At 39.2% G+C, this 25,706-nt stretch overlaps 2 protein-coding genes across 2 annotated transcripts in view; one reads left to right on the top strand and one right to left on the bottom strand.

Moving 5' to 3' along the window:
• Positions 1-25,706, top strand: part of iqgap2 (IQ motif containing GTPase activating protein 2) — a 39,339-nt gene that overhangs the window by 5,806 nt on the left and 7,827 nt on the right. Inside the window, exons 3-25 of the mRNA XM_080893773.1 lie at positions 3,405-3,561; positions 3,947-4,024; positions 6,291-6,367; positions 10,632-10,699; positions 11,462-11,575; positions 11,701-11,879; positions 14,343-14,430; positions 14,643-14,806; positions 15,086-15,173; positions 15,392-15,555; positions 15,699-15,859; positions 16,835-16,959; positions 17,721-17,884; positions 22,299-22,389; positions 22,718-22,885; positions 23,014-23,156; positions 23,309-23,479; positions 23,797-23,880; positions 24,058-24,129; positions 24,218-24,287; positions 24,597-24,805; positions 24,971-25,123; positions 25,521-25,684. Of these exons, the coding sequence (XP_080749899.1) occupies positions 3,405-3,561; positions 3,947-4,024; positions 6,291-6,367; positions 10,632-10,699; positions 11,462-11,575; positions 11,701-11,879; positions 14,343-14,430; positions 14,643-14,806; positions 15,086-15,173; positions 15,392-15,555; positions 15,699-15,859; positions 16,835-16,959; positions 17,721-17,884; positions 22,299-22,389; positions 22,718-22,885; positions 23,014-23,156; positions 23,309-23,479; positions 23,797-23,880; positions 24,058-24,129; positions 24,218-24,287; positions 24,597-24,805; positions 24,971-25,123; positions 25,521-25,684 (2,952 nt within the window). The remainder of the gene's footprint in view (positions 1-3,404; positions 3,562-3,946; positions 4,025-6,290; positions 6,368-10,631; positions 10,700-11,461; positions 11,576-11,700; positions 11,880-14,342; positions 14,431-14,642; positions 14,807-15,085; positions 15,174-15,391; positions 15,556-15,698; positions 15,860-16,834; positions 16,960-17,720; positions 17,885-22,298; positions 22,390-22,717; positions 22,886-23,013; positions 23,157-23,308; positions 23,480-23,796; positions 23,881-24,057; positions 24,130-24,217; positions 24,288-24,596; positions 24,806-24,970; positions 25,124-25,520; positions 25,685-25,706) is intronic.
• f2rl2 (coagulation factor II (thrombin) receptor-like 2) lies at positions 18,561-21,317 on the bottom strand. The gene is made up of 2 exons (XM_080893774.1): positions 21,069-21,317; positions 18,561-20,796 (listed from the first exon to the last, which is right to left on the bottom strand). The coding sequence occupies exons 1-2, from the start codon at positions 21,130-21,132 to the stop codon at positions 19,775-19,777; spliced, it is 1,086 nt and encodes a 361-aa protein (XP_080749900.1). The 5' UTR covers positions 21,133-21,317; the 3' UTR covers positions 18,561-19,774.

The following is a 25,706-nucleotide window of genomic DNA, read 5'->3' as shown; positions in this document are numbered from 1 at the left end:
CACAAAGACAACTCATGACATGCATGACTAAGCTCCATGACGTAAGCTTCCCAAAGCCACTGTTCAGTCAGAAATGCTGAAGCTGAAAGCAAAAGAGGATGGTAATCATGTGTTGAGGTGGGATAGACCTTTGTTCTAGAGTCCTGAAAGCTCTATTTTGTTTTAGCACTGTGAGCCACAGATTGGACAATAACAGGAAGGGATTTTTTTGGAGGGCTGTAAACAGCATCACCAGTTTGTCCTGCGTCAGGAGACAAGTTCTCCCGTCATTGTTTTAAGCACAGGAAGTGCTTCACAGGAGAGCTATGTAACCCGCGCAGGATGTTCCTGCATCATGTGTTCATGCACTAGTTGGATTTCTTTCTTTCTCTGTAATCTGAATATCAAATATACTTGCTGTTAATTAATATGCTGCTTTTTTTGCACAAGATTTTCAAGTCATTTATTTTGTCAGATGGGCTTTGTTTGTGAGGCTTTGTGCAATAGCACAACACTAATAGGACTGCACAGTATGTGGGAAATCTGTAAGCTTAGGTGCAGGGAGGTAGTGAGAGCTCTCTAATCTCCCTGTAGGCAATTTGAAGCAAACAAACAGTCCTGTATAATATCAATCCATTCCATGCATCCATTCAATCATTCATCCTAACCAGGCCAACCGTTCATGCTCACATTCAAACCTGTGGCCAGTACAGAGTAACTGGTTAGGAGTAATTTAACTTGCACGTCTTTTGACTTTGTGTGGGCAGCTGGGATATCTGAAGAGAACCCACGCGGGGTGGAAGAAGCGGCAGGTTTAGATGCTACTTTGTTTCTGTTGTGTTAGAGCTATTGAAGAGGGGAAAAGCATCTTAAAACAACTGTGCCTAAATCATTTGATGACCGGAAAAGGATGAGTGCATCGAGTGTATAATTAAAAAGATTTTTCTTATTGGTGGGATTTAAGTTAGGGGTTAGGGTTAGGCATTCCCTTTAAAAATAAAGGGATAGCTATAGCATTGTTTAAGATTATTATACAAATGTTTGTTCCTCATGGTTATAGCCTGCACACTCCACTGGGTTTGTGTTGACTATGCACGGTGTGTGTGTGTGTGGGGTTGTTGTCCTTAATGTGCTGACAGATAATTTTCCACACTGAATCCTTGAAGCACCCACGCAGCCTTAATTAACCTAAACAAGATGTCCTCTGCATGCATGTGGGAAGTAATGCTTTGCTGCTTTTGTTAAGCCTGAAAGGAGGCAGGAGTTGTTGGTATAAATAAAACCCATAACTGAAACATGACCAGGTTAGATGGCTGCGTGCTGTACACTGTAAATTCAGTGTATGGGGATGAGCAAACAGCTAATAAATTACACACACATTTCTTTTACTTTGTAACATCCAGGACAGGAGACCATAACAGTAAATTTAGTGTCACTTGTAAGCAGTCAGATAATGTGTAACAGACGTCCTCGATCATGATGATTCACCATGCTCACAAATCATTCACTAGTTCTTTGGAATAGGTTTTTCCTGATGTCCCTGGAAATAGTCTGGCAGAGACTGCGTTCCTGAAGGCTTTGCTAAACCTCTCAAAGGGAAATTACATCAGCATAAAAGGAGGGCAAGTTAATTCTGATATAAACTGTATATTTTTCTATTCAGTTATTCGTTTGCACCTTTCTCAAAACCTCTGCCATCCTCTAGAGAATAAAATGTGATCTTTTCCATCGTTACACACTTTTTTTTTCTTGCCAAAATGCAACTTTTAAACTTTATCCGTAGTGCTGTTTTGAATTTAGACGATTTAAAATAGTATTAGGTTGCTTTAATTAATGTTTTTCCTTCATTGTTCCCCTGACTGGTCACCTCTAATCACACACTGGAAATGTGTGTGCAGCCCCCTTCCTAAAGCATGCTGGCCTCTGTGTGGGTGTTGCCTGTAACACTTGCCAGTTCCCTCACATAAACAGGCTACTTTGTTGCTCTGTTTAATCAAAAAACTTCAAGTTCATTTCAGCAGCAATGGCTCTTGTGAACTGTGTGTGTGTCTCTCTCTCTCTCTCTCTCTCTCTCTCTCTCTCTCTCTCTCTCTCTCTCTCTCTCTCTCTCTCTCTCTCTCTCTCTCTCTCTCTCTATATATATATATATATATATATATATATATATATATATATATATATATATATATATATATATATATATATATATATATATATATATATATATATATATATATATATATATATATGAGAGAGAGAGATATAATTTTTTTTTTTTTTGTGTGTGTGTGTGAGAGTTCAGCAGGTGTAGGGAAATTCAATATTGACTTGTTGACTGCACGTAGGCATTCAGCCACTTAATATCTGAACAGCACCCTATCAGATGTGTGGGTAAACAGACTAGTAACCATAGCAATGTTTAAGGGAAAGCAAGTTTAATTTAACTAGCGATGAAAATTAAAGGTTTTACTCTTAAGTGCATCCATAAAGTATTTAGAACCTTTCACTTGTTTTACATGGTCTATATTCAATATTCCATACTGAAAATGGGAAATTTAGAAGTTATTACAGACTCTTTCAGATTTTAAGCTCTGTCAAGTTAGGTAGGGATTGCCTGTAAACCACCATTTCAAGATCTCAGTTCAGGGATACAGCTGGACCATTCAAGGGCATCCAAAGTGTTATCCCTGAGATACTCTTACACCGTCAGGGCTGTGTGCCTAAGGTCACAGTCCTGTTAGATTTAAAAGGTTAATCACTCGTCCGGTCTGAAGTCCTTCGCACTCTGGAACAGGTTTTTCACCACCTTACTATCCTCTGTTCAGTCTTCCCTCACCTGTGACCACTTCTCTTGTCACTGCTCATGAAAAACAAACTTGTTGCTGCCACCATCATGTGTCAATGTTGGGATGATATTGTGCAGGAGATGAGCTGTCCCTGGTTTCCTCCATACACAGTGCTCAGAATTAAAGTCAAAGCAGTCAGTTCCATCAGACCTGCAAGTGTTGTTTATCACAGTTTGACTTGATTTTAACTGCAAAGAAAATGTTTAAATTCTGTTCTTTCGTTGCCATCATGTGGTATTAAGTGTAGATTAATGCGATAAAAGGAATTTAACAATTAATAGGTCAAAGAAAGTCAAGAGGTCACAATTATTATGTAGAATGCAATGCAAATGAGATGTTGCGTCAGTGTGATTTCCTGTGTACTAATGTTGTAGACTAGTCTCATTTTCTTCTTTATACTCTTTTAATCTGCAGTTTTACATCATTATGTCCTCTTCTCTATTTTATGTAATTGTCAACCATACTGAAAATCTCTGAGATTTAATTAACATCAGGCTGTTCATTGGGGTCTGTTTGGTTCCAAGAGATCAGTATGTGAGATGCACTTGACATCTGAGCTTCATATTTGTGTTTGCTCAGATGGATGGAGGCCTGCTTAGAGGAGGACTTGCCGCCTACCACAGAACTGGAGGAAAGACTTAGGAATGGGGTCTACCTTGGCAAGCTCGCCAATTTTTTTGCACCAAAAATGGTTTCAGAGAAAAGGATCTATGACCGAGATCAGTCCCGTTATAAGGTAAGGCTTCTCTTCTTTTACTGAACTTGTTTAAGAAAAGTCAATAAAAACTTTGAACTTTCAGATTGCATCATAAAAGGCAGAATGACTGTTTCCCAGGTACTTCCTGGCAGTTACAAGCAGTTTTAAACCGGAAAGAGGGAGATGTGACAGGCCAGTGTTGAGGGCTAACTGTAAGCTGTTGCAGCTGTTCTGCTGCTACACTAAAGTATAGATATGTTTGTACTTTGCCATATTATACTCAGGGCTCGATATGAGATTTGGCCATCAGACCAGCTCAGCTCTTGCACATAGTTTATGCTTTGTAATAAATCCTTAAATATAAATGCTCATTTTTTTTGCAGTTCATCCCTTTAAATATCTGTGCTTCTGTGGTTATCTTTAGAGTAAAGGACTGCACTTCAGACACACTGACAACACAGTGCAGTGGCTCAGAGCCATGGAGTCAGTGGGCCTCCCTAAGGTAAGGGGCTTGTACAGCTGTTGAAGGCACTTTAAGTTCTCTTTCACATTTGTCACACTTTAAGTGGAACGATCTGAAATGCGAGAACATGACTGTTGAAGTTTGTAAGTGCATGATGTAAAAGAGAAAAAAGTTTGTATAGAAAGGTCCTATTTTTTTTTATTTAAGACCATAACATATCTGAACACTGGCTTATGGTTTGTACTTGTTCATGTTAGAGATCAGAAACCACCATGGCACCTAATTTTTACCTCCAATCAATTATAATAAATGTGTAGGAGTAATGCTAGAACAGTATTACTCATATTTTATCATTTATAGCACAACACCAAAGACTGGAAATAAAAACATAAACTGCATCCGGGAAATAAGAATATGGTAAAGTTGTTATCTAGGGCTGGGCCATATTATACCGTTCACGGTAATACCGGTATAATGTTAGGCAACGATAGGAAAATGAAATATCGCGATAGAATATGAGTAAAACGCGCATGCGCAGTGCCTTTGTTTTCATACGCACATGGCCGATTGTTGAGTGAAACAGATGAACCAGAATTGGTTTGTAAAAATGGTGCAACTTCCGTGATGTGGAACTGGTTTGGTGTTTGTCCGTCAGATACACGACAAAGCACATTTTTTTGCAGAACATGCAAGCGGCCATCGTTATTGTCGTATTTGTCGGACTAAGATGCCCTTAAATCTGGGAGTAATCTGGGTCCTAAACTCCGTATACTTCAGGTCAAACGAACACTGCAGCATCACTAAGAGTTAAAAACTGTCTAAATTCTTTCATCTTTAATAAAACGATCAGCATTGCTGCTTTACCAGGTGTAACTATGAAGTTTAACTTCCAGGCATCCATTAAAACAAAATTTATTACATTTAACGGAGTTAGAAGCTAGCAGGAAGCTAGCGGAAGTTAGCTCGCTAGTTTCGCTAGTTACCTAAGCATGATATAGCATGTTCTGACTGAGAGATTTCTGAAAAAAATCAAACGTACAGCTCTGCTATCACTTCCAACATAAATGAAGACAGAAAACTAAACAGCAGTGACGTTTGTAGGGTTACTGAAATTGGGCTAGCTGGTATATAATGATGTGCTACGTGATCGCTAGCGACACAGCTATGTTAGCATAACATAAACAGTGAAGCTGGAGGACGAACACTAACACTTTTCCACTTATAAAAGTTAACGTTAAGGTTCCTCATGGTTAGAGACAAATGCAATCGCATGGCAGGATGCTGTAAAAGGACCAATCTTCAGTCAGGAGAACAACTGAGATAATCCGTCCACAATACGAGGTTAGTCATTAATATACTGCAACAACATGGGAATAGAGCCGCTGCCAGAGAATTCAACATTAATGAATCAATGGTACAGAATTGGAGGAAGCAAGAAGAATGAGTTTAATAAAGTTTGATTTATCTGACTGCTTTGTTTCGCTTAATGTGCCTTATAATCCCGTGCACCTTATGGTCCGAAAAATACGTACTGCACACTGCAGTTTAATGTTGCAAAGCACCTCTTTTTAACTTCAGTGGATATTATACATGGTTATGCTCAGGATATGTCAGCCCATTTCTACTGGAAATGCCTTTTGGTTAAACTTTCAGCAAGGAATTTGCATTTGCACTGTTACATTTTTATAAAGCTTTAATGTACATAAAAACCAGCTTCTTGTTTAAGTGAAAATAAATGGAAGGTTGTCTTTTTGCGCTAGTAATGTTGTGGAGTTGTATTTTGTCTCGCATCAATTATATCGTCAGTTATATCGTTATCGCAAATTTTCAAATATATATCGTGATAAATATTTTTGGCCATATCGCCCTGCTCTATTGTTATCTACTACTGGCTTTTTCTAGTCTTCAGTTCATTTTTATTTCAAACATTTCAAACATGTGCCTTCACAATCATTACAAAATATCGTTCCATTATTTGTTTGAAAAGGAGTAGGCAGAAGTATTTACTTATTTGTCCCTACCCCCTCAAGTTTTACCTCTCATTCATTTAATTTTCTTTTAGTCTTAATTTATTTATTTAAAATTACTTGCAGCTATTCCTACCTCTTAATTCAATGTTGATTTTAAATGCACCATTCGTGTGTTATTATCAAGATAATTATTGAGACAGAGCCCCCCCCCCCCCCCCCCCCAAAAAAAAAAAAAAGCAGGAACATGTGGTCCTGTTAAATTGTAGCAGAATGAAAAGTGTCAAGACCATGATAAAGAAGAGTGACTAATACCTGCTGGTGGTTTCTGCTTTCAGATATTCTATCCTGAGACGACAGATGTGTACGATCGCAAAAACATGCCCAAGGTGGTATACTGCATTCATGCATTGAGGTACGACTGAAAGGATCTATTTTGACAGCACAATTGGTCGCTCATCTGTTATCTTCATGTATGTGCAGTGGCTGGGTTCCCCTGGCTGAGTTCTCCTGAAGGATCTACACCTGAATGTTCAGTGTGGTTTCATTTCATGAAATGCAGACCTAAGTGTTGTCTTTGACCTAAAAACTATGTGGTGGTATCTGTCTGTTAGGGTTTAAACTATGAGCCAGGCCAGATTAGATTCAGGCAGCATTACATTTGTCTGTACAATGTTGCCTAATTAATGAATGCAATTTATAGTGTATATAAAAGATGTGCATAGTTTCCAAAGTGAAAAGCTGATTTAATACATGTGACTTTTGTCTGCATTCTTTCTAATCACCACCAGGGGGCAACTCATCTGGTTGTAAAAAATGTGGAAATTGAAGTTTCTCATGTGACTTCATGTGCACATTTCTGTCTGCCATACTGGACACGATGCAACCACCTGTTGCTAGGAAAGTTTCTTCCCTGACTGGTTGGTGGTGGTTCCTGGGGGTTTCTACCTGTTGATGAATGAAATTGGTTGCAAAAAAGGCGCTGCACCAAAAGTCACCTGTGATTTATTTGGATGCTAGCAGATTGCCACTGTTGTTGTTGTTGTTTTTTTCTTTTCTTTTTTTCCTTCTTTTTGTTTATTCAAATACTGGCTAACTACAAGCTGGAAATAGAGAAGAATTCCCCTTCATATTAAAAATTGTGCTTGTGGAAATATCTTTGCTACATTGCTGAGGCTTAAGTTTTAATTAAAAGGGAGCCTTCTCCATATCCAGTTTGTCGCACTTTTCATTTGGAAGTGAACTATGACTGCTGCATTGTGCTAACAACCAAAACTATCATAAAGAGGACTTTTCTACATGGTTGAGGAAAACATGTTTTACCCTAGCAACAGGTGGTTGCCATGACTTTAGCAATCCTTTTTTTTTTTTTTTTTTTTTTTTCTTCATCGACTGCTATCAACCTCCAACAACCACTCCCAACCAGTGTTGGGAATTTTTCCCTTATGACCAGTGGTTGCCAGATGGTCATGGATGATCCAACATTGTCACCATGCTTGTCACATGTCCAAAATGGCAGAGAAGTTAATGTCACATGGTTAGTAGTCACATTTCTGCAAAACCTCGATATAAGTCAAATGCTCAGTTGATCCATGACCTCTTTCCGTGGTGTCTTGATGAACTAACGAAAACAACATCATGTTTACTTTGAGTTAAAAGGAGAATAAAGCAGGGAATGGATTAGGTTGGGACAACCATGTAACTAACAAGCCACTCTCCTAGCATGCAATAGCGAAGGTCAGAAGTGCACAGCTCAAGGCTTCCACACAAGATTATAGGTGATGTCATTGTGCCAAGTCCATACAATGTATACAGCGCAGCTGTAGATTATATGGACTAGTACATACTGTTTTCGCTAACATTTATTTATTTATTTATTTAATTTGGATTGGGTTGTGTTGGACTAAACCAAACATTTTGGTTTGAATTGGAAATGAAGTGCTTATTTTGTATCTACACACAGAATTTATCGACAGCTCATAAAACTACTATGCTTGTGGTCAGATGTTTACACATCATCATGATGGGAATGAATATCATGGTCATTTTAGGCTCTTGATTCCCTTAAACTGTTGTTTTTGTTTGTTTGTTTTTTTCTCCCAGGGTGGAATGATTGTACAGAATACGTTTTTAATGACTTTAAGAAAAATATAAAACGGTTGCACAAGTTTGAATTGTTTTAGGATATTCTCTAATCCATGCCAGGTCAGAAATGCATACAGGCTCAAATGTGTAAACATATTCACCTATCTGTTGTAATAAGTAGTGCTGAAAGTTCAGTTTCTTCTAACTTGACAAAGCCAAGGCCTATTAACTTCATGGTCATGCTTTATTCAACTGGTAGCATAAAATAATTTGTCTGTCAGCACTCACTGGATTAACCAATGCTAAGAACAATGGGAAAGTCCAAGGAACTTGATGAAGATCAAAGAAGGAAAACTGTAGATTGACACAGGTTGGTAAGGTCTCTTGGAGCCATTTCTAAACAACTGCAGTTTCTAAGATCATCAGTTTAAACAACTGTATGCAAGTACAAGTTATTTTGATGTGTAACTGATTTGCCAATATTTAGAAGAAGACCCAAACTGTCACTGTCAGATGAAAGAAAATTGGTGAAAGCCCAGAAACCACCAAGGCTCAAGCCTGCCAAGAACTGGAAAATGCTGGAACAACAGTATCACCTGTTCACAGTGAAGTTGCATGACCATGGGCTGAGAAAATCAACACATTTAAGCTTTACTGAAACTTGAATATTGGACACAACTGATGATCCAAGAGGACAGTGTTTTAGAATGGGTAAAGCAGGCGTTAAACCTCTGGAATGGTCTTCCCAAAGACCCAAGCTCAACCTGATTGAAAATTTGTGGACTACACTTGAAAGCCAGGTTCATGCCAGAAATCCAACCAGTTAAAAATGAATTTGGTGAGTTCTGCTAAGAAGACTGGTCAAATATCCAGCCAGACTCATGCCAGAAGCTTGTTGATGGCTACCAAAAGTATCTGGTCATTGTGCAACTTGCCAAAGGGCATTTAATCAAATACTAGTGGGGCTGTATGTATGGATGTATGTATATATTTGTATTTACTTAATCTTCTTTTAGAGAAAATCCAAAATAATTTCAAACTTGTTGACGTGGTTGTTTTCTAAATTTAATTAAGATGTATGCTGTGCAATCATTCCCCCTGGAAAAAGAACAGTTCAAAAGGCTCATTAAAGAAATCATTCAAATCCCACAAATACCATGATATTCATGACCACGGTGAGCGTACGCAAACTTCTGACCACATTTGTACAGTGTGTCCATGAAGCTTAACCTCCAATCTATACATCAAAAGCAGAAGTGGTACTTAGTAAATGATATGAAACAGAAACTGGAAAACATTGTTTCTACTTTAGTAGCACAAGGAGGTTCTGTGTGTTACTTTAGATGTGCCATGCTGTATATATTATCCAGACTCTGTTATTGAGCTATAGACAGCTATATTCACTCTATACTATTAGTTGTAGTTTCAGTGTTTAACTTTACGTTTGCTTTCCTGTGAAAGGTTGGTGGTCTTTTTCCGTGGCTTGTGCGTCGCTGTAGGCCCTTGCTTACTTAGTCTAAATGACTGACTTTCTAAACCATCCAGTCAGCTAAGCACACATTTGGGGAGTGGTTATGGGAGCTGCCTGCCTTGTTTTCTCTGTTGTAGTGTTTTGGTGAGGTCCTTTGAGAATTGGGTTCCTTCCTCCCCTTATGCACACACGTGCTCTTCCTTCCTGCAAATCCAGTTCAAGTCCCACAAGTTCCCATTGAATGTTATTCCTCCTTAGGTACAATGCTGACCTCATAAGTAGATGTTTTAATTCTTCTCAGAGTGGTAGAGATTTGGAAAAAAAAAAAAAAAAAAAAAAAAAAAGGGAATCCACCAAGCTAGTCAGCTGATCGTCTTTAACCCCTGTGGCTGGTAATCAGCCACCTTCATTAACCCCAGTCAGCTGTTGTTGTGTTTGTATCCCAGACCGAATCAGTTGCCTGCATGTTGGAAAATTACCCTTTGTAAAAGCAGATTTTTTAGATGGTCTCTTTCAAACCTCTCTGTGCCAAGGACAGAGTGCATCTTATGTTTACACATGCTGGGACCAAAGGGCAGAACAACCACTAGCTACTACAACTCCTTTATTCAGAGCTGTACTGATGCCAGACCTCCCTCGCCTCTGTCAGTGCACCCCAGGGCAGCTGTGGCTACAATGTAGCTTGCCATCGCCAGTGTGTGAATGTGTGTGTGAATGGGTGAATGACTGAATGTAGTGTGAAGCGCTTTGGGGTCCTTAGGGACTAGAAAAGCGCTATACAAATGCAGGCCATTTACCATTTAAGTATCTATAATTCATTGCCAGTTACCCAGTACCTGCCGGAAGATGAAAGTTTTATGAAGTTTCCAGTCACCTCCTTGTTAAATTTATCTGCTAGGTAGTGCACGGAGTCTGCTTAGTGTTGTCACAGTGCTTATTGTAATTTGAGACAGTGCTACCCCCTTGTGGTGTAAGTGTGACACTGCAGAGAAGACGATACCGAAGCGATCTTGATCGAAAAAATAAATAGTTTTATTTTCATGGTATGATCTACAGTGTTTTGTATCGCTTATTTTTTGCACAACTCTTACATCGTATGTGTTTGTGTCTTTTTTTTTTCCAGCTTGTACTTGTACAAACTGGGAATTGCACCACAGATTCAAGACCTTCTAGGGAAAGTGGACTTCACAGGTAACCATCTACCATATAAATTACCTGAAAGTGAAACATAGCACAAACCTTATAACGCACAATATCATTCATACTACATTCATATTATTAGTCCAGCATCACTTTGCTTGTTAGTCCTCACGTGATGGTACAACACAACACGGTTCCCATGTGTTCTTCATGTTATAGCAGAATTTTATGACCAATGGTTCATTACCAGAGATCAGGCTCTTATCACTAGTGATGATCATCCACTCAAGTAATGGGACCATAAATGGAACAATTTATAAATTGCAGCTGCCCTAAAAGCAGGACGATGACCTTGAAGGGGAAATTGGATTTAAAAAGTGGGGGAGCTATTAGCTTTTTATGGGGCAAGGCCCTGAACCTTTTGATGGCACCTCGTGTGTACCCATGTTCTCCTGCAAGCAACTGTCATGGTGCTCTAAGAGCAACATGTCTTCATCTTAATTTTCCTCTAACAAAGGACATTTACTCTCCTCATGTGTGGTGTGAGGGGTCTGTTGTTCTAATATCACTTGATCATTTTTAACTAGTTTTTTGAATGTTATGAAATATTTATTTTAGGGTTTTGGCAGATTGATTTTAAGTCGTTGTTAGTGTTCTGATGCCCCATTTAACAGTTATACTGGTTAGAAATTTGTCCCAACTGTATGTTTTGTGTTGTTGTTGTTGTTGTTGTTTTTATTTGTTTATTTTATTTTTTTATTCCAATGTGCCGTGTCGCAGCTGTTTCATGTCAGTAATATATGTGTTTTACAGAGGAAGAGATCAGTAACATGAGGAGTGAACTGGAAAAGTATGGCATTCAGATGCCAGCTTTCAGTAAAATTGGAGGTATCCTGGCCAATGAGCTGTCGATTGATGAAGCTGCCTGTGAGTGATCTTTTAACCTTGTGATCTTTTAACCACTCAGTTGTTTTTGACTGAAGTAAACGGAGTTATCTGATCTGATATGTGATATCCTCCACTAAATCCATGTTTTGTTTTTTTTTCCTTAGTACATGCTGCTGTGATTGCCATCAATGAAGCGGTTGATAGAGGTCAAGCATCTGTCACAATGGGAGCCCTGAACAATCCTAACGCAATGCTGAGGAACACACAGGAACCTCTGGCCCAAGAATATCAGGACACACTGAGTCAGACCAAGTCTCGCAAGCGGGATCAGTCCTCAGGGAGGGTGAGAAGACAAACACTTCAGTGATCTCTTGGAGCTTTTTCCTTTTTATTTAGTATCTTAGCTGCAGGGCTAGCTCTACACTAGGGCTGAACGATATATCGCATTTGCGATAATATCGCGACATGATCGAGTGCAATTTTCTAACCGCAAAGGCTGCGATTATACTCTGGACATGTCCAAATTCATGGGCTGCATCCTCCTGAGGCCGCATTTGTAGACCGATTACGTCACAGCGACGCGCCGAAGGCTGTCCAAATTACTACCATATCCCAGAATTCATAGCGCGGCCCAGCCAAACTCCAGTTTCCAGCAATGGCGGCCGCTACTAAGTTTTAAAATTACTCATACTAATCTTTCTGGGTCACAAAATAAACTTTTAACATATTTTCAGGCGAGAAAGTAGTTGTGTAAACATCAAATATCTGCTCGGTTTATCAAGATATCCCATATTTGCAAAAGTGCTTCGACGTTTTCAGAGGCGTCTGCTACCCACCAGCTCGACAGCTAGCCGGGAGCTCGAGGGTTACTGATGCGGCCGAGAACGGCACAACTCCCGGCACATCATTTTCAGATCACCGCGGAGTTTCGCTGCTCGGGTTAAACGTAATATATAAGTCACTTAGACAACCTAAAAATGTTATTGTTGGGCTTTTTTCAGTGTTTTGTTTGTTCGTGAGTAAATCGGTTTGGCTGAGATTAAAGTTATTAGATTAGATAAAATAAAACTTTATTAATCCCCCGGGTGGGTTCCTCCTTGGTTTTCACACAGCTGACTAAACGTCAAACAGAAAACTTATTAAACAGAAGTATGAGACAGTCGAGAATTTACACCAGTGTCTGGTTATATTTTAGATAGCAAGAAGCAGACGGCCGAGTTTATTAAACTCCACCGAGACAGCGGTGACGCTAATCAGAACTAGACCGTCCAATTTCACGCCTTTAAATTTTAAAGGCGTGTTTGTGTGTGTGTTTATACAATTGCTATTATGTTTGCACTTTATGTGTAATGTTACTGACTGCAGAGATCAGTAAGATGTGTGTATTTTTTATTTATTAGTTTTATTTATTTAATATTATTTTTTAATTGAATGACTGTCTAGTAGTTCACAGATGTCGAAAAACTGAGTGTGGTAAAGCCACTGATTTTTTTTATATATATTTCTGCAATCTGCACATTGTACTGACTTTCATTTTAATGTTTACACCAGGGTTCCTTGCCAGCACTTTATGCTCAGATGTTTGTAAGCTAAAAATAAACTATTGTGTATGTTCAAATATACTGTTGTGATTGAAGAAGTTAAATAAAAATGTTAGTCATCAATTCATGCATCACCTCATGTCATCATAACAGAGGTCTGTCTTCCAGGAAAGAACAGTTTAAAATTAATGTAATATAGTATTGGCCATACTATATGATGTATTGCTTGTCTTTGTTTAATAATACAGAAGACAAAGACCTTAAAAAATAATCGCATATCGCATCGCAATTGCAATATTGGGGCAAAAAATCGCAATTAGATTATTTTCCATAATCGTTCAGCCCTACTCTACACTGGAGTCTTAATGCTTTAAAATGTAGCTGCATGCTAGAATAGACTGGACTGCTGAGTCATAAAACAGGTTGTGCTGTATCAGAGACTGAGAATAGGCAATTCTGATTGCTTACCAGCGTACACTGAGGCAAAGGAATTATGAGTGTTATAAACACTCATAAGGTTTGTAATTTGGGAAAACATCATCTTGGAGGGGATCCATCAATATTTTCTATCGACTGTTCACACCTTGGTTTTAGAGCCACCGTTTGGTTTATAATTGTTTTTTTAATTATTTTTTAGATGGAAAAAATAAAACAATGCAACTTTCTCATCTTCAGCCTTGTTAAAATTGTCCTCACCCCTTTAACCTGAACCAACCTTGAACCATGTAAGCAGGTTTGATTAAGTTACACCTCTTACTGCTGCTGAGGTTGACATGTTTTCTGTGTTCAAGAGCACACGTGCTGACCACAGACAGATTTTAAGAGCTGTATGTCTGAATGTAGTTTCTAGAAATTTCTGAATCATGTGTGTTATTTGAGACATTTTCCAAAGGAATATAAAGAAGTGTGATATGTATGTGGCAGCTATATTAACTCGAGAACTGCACGGACATCTGAAAATGGTTGCCTGCGCTGATGTGCTCTACAGGCTTTGCCAGCACATTCCAGTGACTGCATTGTAAGCTGTATTTACCTAACGCTCCACGCCATCCAGCACCTCTCCTCCCATTCTCTTTACAAACGCTGTGCAAACAGTAGCACTAGCTTTTCTTTTCTTTTCTTTTTTTAATTGATATTACCACACCAATTTAAATGAGAATGGGAGGCAGTAAATACAACCTGCTAAAATATAGTGCGCTTTGTTTTTTTTTTTAACAATTATATGCATATAATGTGATTATATTTTCTTTGTCTCCCTCTGTTAGCGGTCCTCAGTTGCTGCTGAAGAAAGAGATGTTTATGAGGAGCTGCTGAATCAACAGGAAATCCAGACATGCATTGATCTTGTCAACAGTAAGAACTTCCCTATGTTTGCTTTACACACATTCTCACTTAAACACTGTCATGTGTCGCAGATGTTTTTGTCTTTGTGTGAGATGGGCCTTTATGGGTATTAGGTCTAAACATCTGTTAAATCAGATTATGCAGCACAATTACACAGTTAATCAAAACAATATTAAAGTTAAAAAGGATCTGCTCACTGTCTTTATTTTTCCTGTCTCCAGCCCAGGAAGCTATAAGGCAGGTGAGTCATGCTGTGTCGAGCCAGGATCAAGCTGCTCTGCTGGCTGCGCTTAGGCTCAACGTGCTGGCCTTGCTCGGTGTTCAGGAGTCAAACAGCCGGTGGTATCTGGAACATTTTACCAACTACTGTCAGCATAAATCTAAGGTATACAGAGTCAGAGCTTGTTTGCTCAGTTGTTGGATTTAATTCCAGCAGTGTGTGTGTGAGAGAGAGAGAGAGAGAGATCCATATTTCAGACTTTGTGGTCTTCTTGTTATCCAAGCATTTGTTACAAGTGAGCAATGGCCTGCTTTCACATGAAATATCTAACTCCACCTTCAAATAATAAAAATAATCAAGTCAAAATGCAAAGAAAAACGAGCCATTTCTTTAATGGGGTCTTTTTGGATATCTGCTTAGTGTAATCTAATGTTTCTTCTTCAGGAAGGTGGAAGGGTCCAGATTCTGGACAAGGAAGAGATTCAGCGAGTTGTCAGCTCCTGCAATGACTTTGCCGAAGCAGAGAAACGAAGTAAGTGGCTTTTGTAACTTCGGGCTGTTTACTAATGAGTTAAAATTCAAACTACCTAATCACCCAAATACGACTCATGATAAGTATTTAATATGGGTTCTTAAAGGTCCTTCAGAACATCATGTATAAGGTTGTACGAAATACTGTTTTCGTTCATTTGGGGAATTGATTCCAAGTTATAATGTAAAACACGACTTTGTTGTCATTTTCTTAATCAGAACTTGAAGCAGTTGCAAGAATCAATACAGCCATTCGCCTGGGCAATGCTTTGGAAACAGTGGAGGAGCTGATGAACCCGGAGGCACAGCTGCCAATTGTCTACCAAACTGCTGCCAACCTCTACCAGGCTGAGCTTTTCAGTTTGCAGCTACAAGGGGGACGGGTGAGGCATGTTTCAGACTTTTACTCTGTGCACATGGATGTTGATGGGTATTGACAAGGTCAGCGATATACATGTATATACATGCGCACACACACACACTCTGCAGGCAACAATTTTCTGATCCAGTATTTTATGTTTTTCAGTCTGGACTGAGCCACGAGGAACTGAGTGTAGCTGTAGAGATGCTGTCAGCTGTCGCAGTGCTGAATGAAGTACTAGACACCAAAGACCCACAGGCTGTGATTGAGCAGCTAACAGACTCTCCCCTGGGCTTTACCAACATAGACCAAGACAACCTTAACAGGTAAGATAGCCGCAGGATAGATGAGGAAGCAAAAGGAAGTGTTATTGTTTACTCACCTTCCCCCCCAGTGTTCCCATTTATTGGATTCATCTACTTTTAAGTCAGGCTGTGGAAACGACACAGAGACCATAAAGAAAAGTTATTGTGATTTATTGCAGAATGTTTATACAACATGTTTATGGCAGTTTTTAATATATAACTACTTTACCCAACTTCTTATCAACATTACTGCTAATAAATAACTCTTTACTTATCTCGGTCACTTTGTGCAGCAGCTAATAGTTAAAAAACTAATCCCTGGTAGTTAAACATAACAGTTCAACCATATTGTGGTAGTTTTAACCTAATAGCATTTAATTTATATTATACTAACAAGAACATACAATATGTGAATTTTTAGTGATTTACACATTCACCTAACAACAGAAAGACCCCCAATTTCATCCTGGGAAGAAACCCAAAATCCCTTTGGTGGTTGTTTGAGGGGGAGAAAAACTAATTTGACCAGATAAAATCTGCAGAGCTTTTTTTTTTCTGTATGATGATTTTTCTTCTAGTCTGTTAGTTGCTTGGTATATTGAATGCACCACATGAACAAAAATCAGTTTATGTCTAAAAATGGGTAGCAGGTTGGTGTAACTTTTGGTTCCTCTCAGACATTTGTCCTGCTGTACTGTATGACGGGACACTTATAAGCTTATAAGGTTAACGATTTGCTTCACAAAGTTATCAGTTTACAATACAGACAACACTTGGTTCCACACTGCTGTCTGCTCAGCTGTGGTGCTAAAGTGCTAAATGCAGCTGTGCTGTGGTGGGCAGGCTATGAGGACACCAAAAATTACACCCATGAGTGTTTTGTTGTTGCTGTAATGTCATAGTTTTTTCTTTTATTTATTTATGACTTAAAAATTAAGTTATAATGTATTTGCGCATCCAAACAATTTCTGGTTACATAAGTCCTTCTTTCCTCAGGTATTCTGACATGCTTATCAAAGAGCGAGCTGAGGCGCTTTCCACGGGCCAAGAGTTTCTAACCTGGAATGATGTCCAGAAATGCATCGACACCGTGAATGTTCAGGTCCAAGAAGAGCATGAACGTAAGAACGTCTTGCTGATTTCCTCTTCTAGTTTACATATTTTAGCAAGTGTTTTGCCCTGTGCAGCTAATCAATTTGCTATGCAATTTGGTGACTACTGAATGAATCATTAGGCTTCTCCTTGTTTCTCCTCGTACATTGTAAAACAATGTCAGTTCTCTAAACTTTGCTAGGACATATCTGCACATAACAAAACTAGAACTGGCCACTTAAAGCAGGAGATTTGATACTTGCTGTAAATGTAACTAATACACAGTGATCTTTTGTTGAGTAACATACGGCGATATGTTGTACGTAGAGAGAGATGAGGCATGTAGAAGCTCACAGACATGTACAGTTCAGACAGACATGTGACAATTACTCATGCCTGGACTGAAACCTGAAGGTGCTGGTGATTCCTTAAAGTGCTTTTGTCTGCTAAGAGAACCATATCAGACATCACACTGAGTCAAGCTACGATATCACACCCAATCTAAATTGTAATTTTGAGAATAACAAACGATTAACTGCAAACTGCTCAAACATAAATAATTTCCTTGAGGCTCAAAAAGGCGTAAAACTACACAGTTTGCTGAGGTGGACATGACGTAAAGGTGCTCAAAATACTCCCACTGTTTCAGGAATATTCTCAAATTACAGATGTTTGAAACCTTAGAACAGTTTTTTAGGCATCGTCTTACACTGAAAAATGAAACACAATCTGTGCTCTTAACTTGTCTGAGAGGCTTTTGTTTTTTTGTTTTTTGGTCCTCCACCTACAGGAATCATAGCCATAGCTGAGATCAATGAGGCACTAAACTCAGGTGATCATGAGCAGACCCTTGCAGCCCTCCTCCTCCCTACAGCCAAGTTGTCGGGGGTGAACCCAGCCACAGCCAAACACTACCATGATGTCCTTCAAAATACCAAGCAACTTCTCTGCCAGGTAGGCGAACATTTCTTTAGTCATTTCGAATTTGAGTAGAAAAATATACTTGCACCATCCACAGCTAGATATTGTGGGAAAACGTCATTATAGCTGAACGAATCCTTATTTTGTTTATTTATTCATTTTGTAAGTTTTTTTTTTATTATTTAAACCTGTCCTGTGCAGCAAGCAGGATCATGGTCTGAATGCTTTATTGTGGAAAGCACATTTGCTTTCCTAAGAGGGGCATAGACTCTTGTAATTGTTTTTGGGTCATTATTCATTTTATTTTATTATTCATATTATTATCTGTGTGGGTATTAAGCTGGGGGTGATGCCAGGTTGGTGAAAGATAGAAAAAAGGGTGAGGTAAACGGGCATTTCGGTCTCCAACTCGCTAACAAAGCACACATTTAAATGATATGCAGCAACTGAAAGACAAAACAGAGGGAGGGACACAAATATAGAATTTTGCTGTGTGTGTGTGAGAGGATGTGAGTGTCTGTGTACGGCAACAATGCCCCAACAACAACAACAACAACAATTTTTGTTGTTGTTGTATTTTGTTTTTAACCATCAGTTGCACACAGAGGTTTTTCATAAATTACTCATTCTGTGGTCAACACTCGACCTTCAACAAACAAAAGACGTCAAGCAAGAATTCACGAGACAAAATAAAACAATTGAAATTAAAAAGGTGCTCTTTTGAGCTTACAACACATAAAAATAATAAAATAAAAAATTTGATGACCTCAAATTACAGAAACAAAAGTCTAGATAGTGACTATAAAAACGACTGACATAGAACAGTCACAAGTATCACAGCTGGTTTATTTAATGTTTTCTTTGTTGTGTGGGGAGACGTTGACATGTGGAGTTTAAAAAGTCTTAATTTTGTAGTGGAGAACTTTTCAGCTGGTAGAATAAATTCGTGGTATTGCTTCCTCTTGCGGCAAATGTTTACGGCACGTTTTGCAAATTACTGCATTTTGTTCAGCGAGTCTCATTCCCTCGCTCGTCCGGTAGGATATAAACACACATGCTCAGCGCAGTGCGCCAGGTAGAAAATTTTCTGTTTGGGAGGGAGGGGAATTAATGATTGTGCAGCATGTGGGAGGAAAAAAAACACCTCACAGGGAATTGCATGCAGACAGCTTAATATTGCCATGGCAATTTATAAAGCCATTTTAACTATCGTGAGTGGAAAAACTTGCAATACATCGAGTATATTTGAATTATCTCCCACCCTTACTGTGTGGTAATTAAAAATGAGAAACATATGACTGCACAGCCAGCAAAGCCACGTGAATGGCCCTACCAACCTATGCAGCTCATGTCCCCCCTGAGACCCTACGTGCGTGGGTGATGTGTTGTCAGAGAAGCAGAGGGAGGAGAAGGCACGGGATGATGATTAAGATCAGGAGGTAGAGGACTCCCCCTGGAAGGAAAGGGCGAGCAAAGCAGGTTCAGTAAGCACCCCCACTTCCTCCATGAATCATTATTTAAACCGTGTCATAACTTTGTCCTGTTAGTTTTGTTATACAGCAGTTTTTTATCCTATGTCACTTCTTTACATTAGGTCATGTATATATCTATCTGAATTGCTCAATCTTGATTTTAAAGTAACGGATATATCGTTTACAAAAAGTATTGTTGACTTTTGGATATAATTTTAATGAAAAAATGAACAAAACATGACACATAAAACATGTTTTTAGTATACATGGAAACAAATAACACTATGGCCACATTAATAGTTTCTGATTCTGGATGTAACGTGGATACAGCCTAATGTTAACCACAATGTCCGGTCTTCAGTTTGTCATTTTCCCTTGTGACTTCCTGCTGTGTTCCAACAATAGTCCAGGCTTGGGTTTTGTTTTGTTTTTTTTGTATACATGTCCAGTATCACGTCATAACTGCTTGTCTCGGAGATATCTCGCGGAGAGAAATAAATTGTAGTTCTGAAGCCGCTGTCTTGGAAATAAGCATACACAGGAAGGGATCAAGACAACTGTGGAAACAGCAGAGACACACAGCTACTCTAAAGTATCCATACAGGCTGTCCTCCCCACCGGAAAACAGGCGGATGTAGTGGGCCATATGCAGGACTCCGCTGGGCAAGAAGCACACCAAGAAGATGCTGAAAACCAGAGTGCTGACTCTGATAAATGGCTTCCAGTCACAAGCACTTTGACCTAGATGGTAAATTACAGCCACATGGGCATAGATACAAAAGAGGAAGGGCGTTATAAAGCCTAGACAGATAAGCATCAGCCTATATGGCACCAGATGGGAGTGTGATTTTTCGTCTAGGGGAAGTACATCATGACATGTTGTGATCCCCAGCTGGGAGATGTTGTAACTCTGCCTGACAAGGAGCTCAGGCACAACAGCAGCCCCGAACAGGAACCATATAACCAAGCACGTCCACACCGCCAGTGTTTTCGTAGCAAGTCTCCTGTACATGAATGGTTTGACCACAGCCAGGTAGCTGTTCAGGCTGATGCACGCGATGGTCTGAGCTGAGCAGTAAACATTACCGTAAAACAAAGCCGTAATCAGCCGGCAGGAGGTTTCCCCAAATATCCAGTTGTTCCCATTGAAGTGGTAGTGAACACGCAGCGAAAGGGAAAGCAGGAGCAGCAGGTCAGACAGCGCCAGGTTCAGGTGAAGAACGACTGTGGAAAAGGACTGTGCTCTGAGCCGGACTCTGAGAAAGGCCAGAATGTAGCCGTTGGAGGGGATGCCCACCAGCATAGACAGGATGTACGATGAGGGTATGACCCAGGTGCTGAGCACCCCTGTGGTATAGGCTGTCACTGGATCCTCTGGCTTCACATGCAAGTTTCTGCCTGTGTCATTATAGTCGGCCTTAAAGGTCCTTGGATTCACTGTGTGAGGTTGGATTTTGGTCCTGTTTTTGTTTCCTGTAAAGAGTAGAAAACAGTTTTTACACCTTCAAACCAACTTTCATGCAAAAAGTTTTTTTTCTTTTGTACCAAAATGTTCTGAAGGTTTTTTGTTTTGTTTTAAAGAAGTAATTTTGGTTTTCTATTTTGTGAGTCTGAGCTGGGAAAAGAGCTTTCCCAGTTGTTGGATACCAAAATGTACTTTTTCTACAAGATTTAAGCTTTTTTCTTTTTCTTTTTTTTTTTTAAAGAGTTATCCTTTTAGTAATGTGTTAACTTAAGAAACTTACCATCAAGCTGATTGGTCTGCACTGCCATCAAACAAATGAGTAGTCCTGGCATGAGGTCAAACATGTCACCGTTAAGTTGATATTCCAGTATTTCCCAGTTAATTAGGCTTCAGCCCTCTTGGTTTTGCTTCTTGTCAGGAGTTTTCCACCAGTAAAACTTTGTGTTTTGCATCTCTTCAGTGCAGCGGTCGAGCTGATAATGGTGTGAGCTCAAACTCAGCTTCCTGGCAGTGTATACAGAAGCATGTTTCCTGCCTGGACTTGAAAACTGAATTCCCTGCTGTCTGCGTCAGTCACAGCCCTCTGAATCACTGGAGTGGGGGAAAAAACTACTTAATGGTTTACAGAGCTGTTTATCGTGTTTGTCCAAGGAGTTTGGTTCATTTAAGACATTTGACTGGTTTTGGTTTTATTACTTTTGTTAAAATGGGATTTGGTGTTTGTCAGCCTAGTGAATTAGAAGCTGGTTTTCAGACAACATAAAATGTGTAGCAATTACATCATGAATGCAATAAAGGAAGTGAAATGTGTGCTTGAAGATGGTCATTTAGTAAAGTGTTTTCCCAGGACAGTGTTTTTCTTTCTTCCTGTCTTGCCTCCATGCTGTGCTGCTTTTGAAGGACTGCTATGTTCTTCTGGCTTGCGCTATCACATCACATCACGCATGTAATATCTCTTATGACACCCTCAATATATGAGGAGTGCGTGAAACGCACAAGTAATGTCTTTACTTTCAGACTGCTTCAGTGTTTTGTAAACAGCGACTTCCTTCCTGATGGTCTTGTGGTCGATGATGCACCCCTTGATGTTGTCTAAAATTAGCTTGAGAACAAACATAAGGATCAAGCTGAATAAACATGCTGTGTTTGTTCTGACTTTTGAGCCCATTATAGACTGAGGTCATTGCTTTAAGTGGTGGGCTAGGATATGGTTGCAGGTCATCTTTTGTCAACTTTTCCTTATTTGTCTCGACTGGTTCCTGGCACTGGTTCTCTATAATGCGATCATTATCTCTATTAAATATCTCCACAATCCCAGTTTGACTTTGGAAAATATTTCAGGTACAGTAAATGTACACAAACTTAAAACTTTCCACATTATTTTGGTTCTGGGTGCTTTAAATATTTTAGAAACGATGAACAAGCTACTAATAACGCCTTGTTTGAGTGAGTTTGAGTTTTGTCTTCTGAAATGAAGAGGAATGATCTTTGTTCTTTTTCCTGATCGTAGAGCTCCGGTGATGAATCTGCAGTGCTGTGGCTGGACCAAATCCAAGAGGCCATACTGACAGCCAACCAGGATGAAAAGGAGGCTCTCGCATGTATGTTCTCGTAAAGCCTGATTAATTCTTCAAATTGATCTGCGATTTGTTTCCATGAATAACTGTCACATAATGCCTTATAGATGCTCTTATCCAGTGTTTCTTGTTGCTATAGCGAGGCGGACGTAGAAATGAACTATTGAAAAAAAAAAAAAACAATAAAAAATGTCAATGTAATTCATTTGATGTCTAATTCATTTAAATTTATTTTCCTGTACACTACTCAGTGTGTTCACATTGTACTTTTACTGTATACTGTTGTTTTATTTGACCCAATAGCGTTGTGAAGCTGACACCAGTGGTTTTTCTTTTTGCTTTGCATTGCTAGTGTCTGGAGCAGTAGCTCATATTAACAAGACAGTGAATGAGGGGGACTCCCAGAATACACTGGAGGCTTTGCAGGCTCCCAGTGTAGGGCTGAGAGCAGTTCTTCCTGAATGTGCTGACACGTACCAAGATGACCTTTCACAGAAACAAAGAGACGGTGCTGCCAAAGGTAACAGGATTTACATCTGTGGGACAGCAAGTGTGCTTTCTGTTCAAGAAACTCCAGTGAGAAGTTGAGAATTTGTGTCAGATTTACACCAACAGACTTTTTAAAAAGCACTTTCTGCTTTCCTCCAGGCAGCACTGATGGTGTGTGGGTAAAACACTGCATCAAGGACAAATATGACTATTTCTATAACCTGGAAACTGAACAGGGCACCTGGGAGGAGCCTGAAGGGTTTGAACAGAACAGCGGACATCTCAGTAAAGAAGAAATCCAGGTGCTACCCCTTGATTATAAAGCTTTAACATTTCCCATTGATTGGGCTGATTTCATTTTTACTTTAACAGTAGTGAGATTTGTTTATACTTGGATTGCATCTAAACAAAAAATTTTCATGCTGCTGTGGGGTATTCTTGGTTTTTCCCTCAGAATGTGGTGACCTGTGTGACTGCTGAGTATAACAGGGAACAGCTATGGCTGGCCAATGAGTGCTTTGTGACCAAGCTGCAGGCAAGAGTCAGAGGTTACCTGGTCAGGAAGAAGCACGTCCAGAGAATGGAGTATCTGCATCAGCAAGAACCACATGTCATAAAACTGCAGGTAGCTTATAGAACCTCTATAAAGTGTACTTAGTAATTAGTCAAATATTCCTCATTGATTCTGGATGTCTAGGGCTTATCCAAACACAAACAAATCATAAGCAAAGGTAGCTATATACTTACATTAAATTACAACCACTGTACTGACTGCATATTTTTGTTTGCATCTTCTTAGAAGACAAACCAACAATGACAACAATGTCTTTAGAAAACTGATGTCTAAACTTCATGACTAAGCTTCATAAACTGATTTGTGGTGAAGCTGATGCCGAACTTGTTGCTTGTACATGTTTGTCTCAGTTTTTCCTTTTTTTGCAGGCTTGTTGGAAAGGTTACAAACAGAGGAAAGTATATAAAGAGAGGATGAATTTGCTTCAGAAAAATGTTGCTTCCATTGTCAAGGTGATGAATTATTTTTGTTATGAATGACAGACTGAAACAGGAGAATATTAATTGGGATTTTTAACACTTATTAACACTAATTGACCTGTGAATAACATTAGCAACATAGCTGCTGCATCAAACGCCTGGTATATATATTTTTTTATAACTGTTTAATAAATACTTTATTTTATTTAGATCCAGTCTTTTGTAAAGATGTGGAAAGCAAAACGTGAATACAATCAGAGGCAACAGTTCTTCAAAGATCATGTAAGTAATACTTCATTGCCATTACTCAGGTGCAGGATTTGGGTTTGTTTTCATGCTTCCTAAAACTCTGATTCATTTTTGTGTTTAGGAAAAAGAAATTGTGAAAATCCAAGCTTTTTTGAAGGCCAACAAAGCCAGAGAGGACTACAGGACGCTAAGTGAGTCATAAAGAATTTAGATCTGCGTTTGAATATGAAATTATGGTCTTGATGCATGTTTCGCCAGTTTTAGAGGATTGCAACTTACAGCGAGTCACAAATTTTTGAACAACCACATTATTTGCAATTTTCTTCCCCCAATTTTTCCTCACAGTCAAGCCAAAAATATTGTTCAGTTCTGATGATAATATATATAATATGAAAAACACAGCTGACAAGCACAGACAGTAATATAAATGCAGAACATGATGAAGGATAAACTTGCAAATTGCATTTGTTGCTGACTTTATTTTTTACACCAACTCTCAGCTGGAGCCAAGGATCCTCCTCTGTCAGTGGTGCGTAAATTTGTCCACTTGTTGGAGCAGAGCCCTCTGGATCTACAGGAAGAGCAGGAAGTGACACGGCTTCGGGAGGAAGTAGTCACAAAGATTCGCTCCAATCAACAGATGGAGAAAGACTTGAACCTAATGGATATAAAGATTGGACTGCTAGTGAAGAACAGGATCACTCTGCAGGTTGCCGTCACCTCTAATTAATACGTGACAGGAAAACGGAAAGTTAATAAAAATGGGTTGAAATCATTTATAGTTTGAGTAAAATGTTGTTGACACTAAAATCTGAAGAAGTTTCTTTATCTATTATCCAGCCAAACTCCTATTTAACTTTGTTTCTTTGAAAAGGATGTTGTGTCCCATAATAAGAAAATGAAGAGCAAGAAAAATAAGGCGAGTAAAGATGACCCGACGGCAGGAGACAGACTCGGTATTAAGGGCCTGAGTAAAGGCAAAAGACGGAAACTCGAGGCCTACCAACATCTCTTTTATCTACTACAGGTATGAAAAATGTGTCTGATTTCTTTTCCACTTGCCCAGTTCGTGATATAAAACCAGTCATGGCATTTCAACTGAAAAGACTCAAAATACTGCTGGTCCCAAAGTTATTTGGAAGATATTTGTAGATAATTCGCAGATGCAACTTGTATAATTCATCCCCCGTGGGTTTTTTTTTTTTTTTTTTTTTTTTTTTTTGGGGGGGGGGTTATAGTGGGGGAATAGTGTCCAATTTCCACTACATTTGGTTCTAAACTCAATAGACGGTAAAGGACAACTTCAGTGTCACCAAACCATTGGAAAAGAAGCATTACTCTGCCTCATCAACTTTAAATGAACTCATTCAGTTTCACTTCTAGTCGCCTAACGCTGTGCTTGCTTTCTCTTCCATTATCTTTAGACCAATCCATCCTACCTGGCTAAGCTGATCTTCCAGATGCCCCAAAACAAGTCCACCAAGTTTATGGACACTGTGATCTTCACACTCTACAACTATGCCTCAAACCAGAGAGAGGAATACCTGCTGCTCAAACTCTTCAAGACTGCTCTAGAAGAGGAAATCAAGTGAGTATTGTGGCTCCATATA

This window comes from Rhamphochromis sp. 'chilingali', assembly GCF_963969265.1.
Source record: "Rhamphochromis sp. 'chilingali' genome assembly, chromosome: 10".
Classification (NCBI taxonomy): Eukaryota; Metazoa; Chordata; class Actinopteri; order Cichliformes; family Cichlidae; genus Rhamphochromis; species Rhamphochromis sp. 'chilingali'.
The sequence above is the reverse complement of the archived record's forward strand: the minus strand, read 5'-3'. Positions and strand labels throughout refer to the sequence as shown.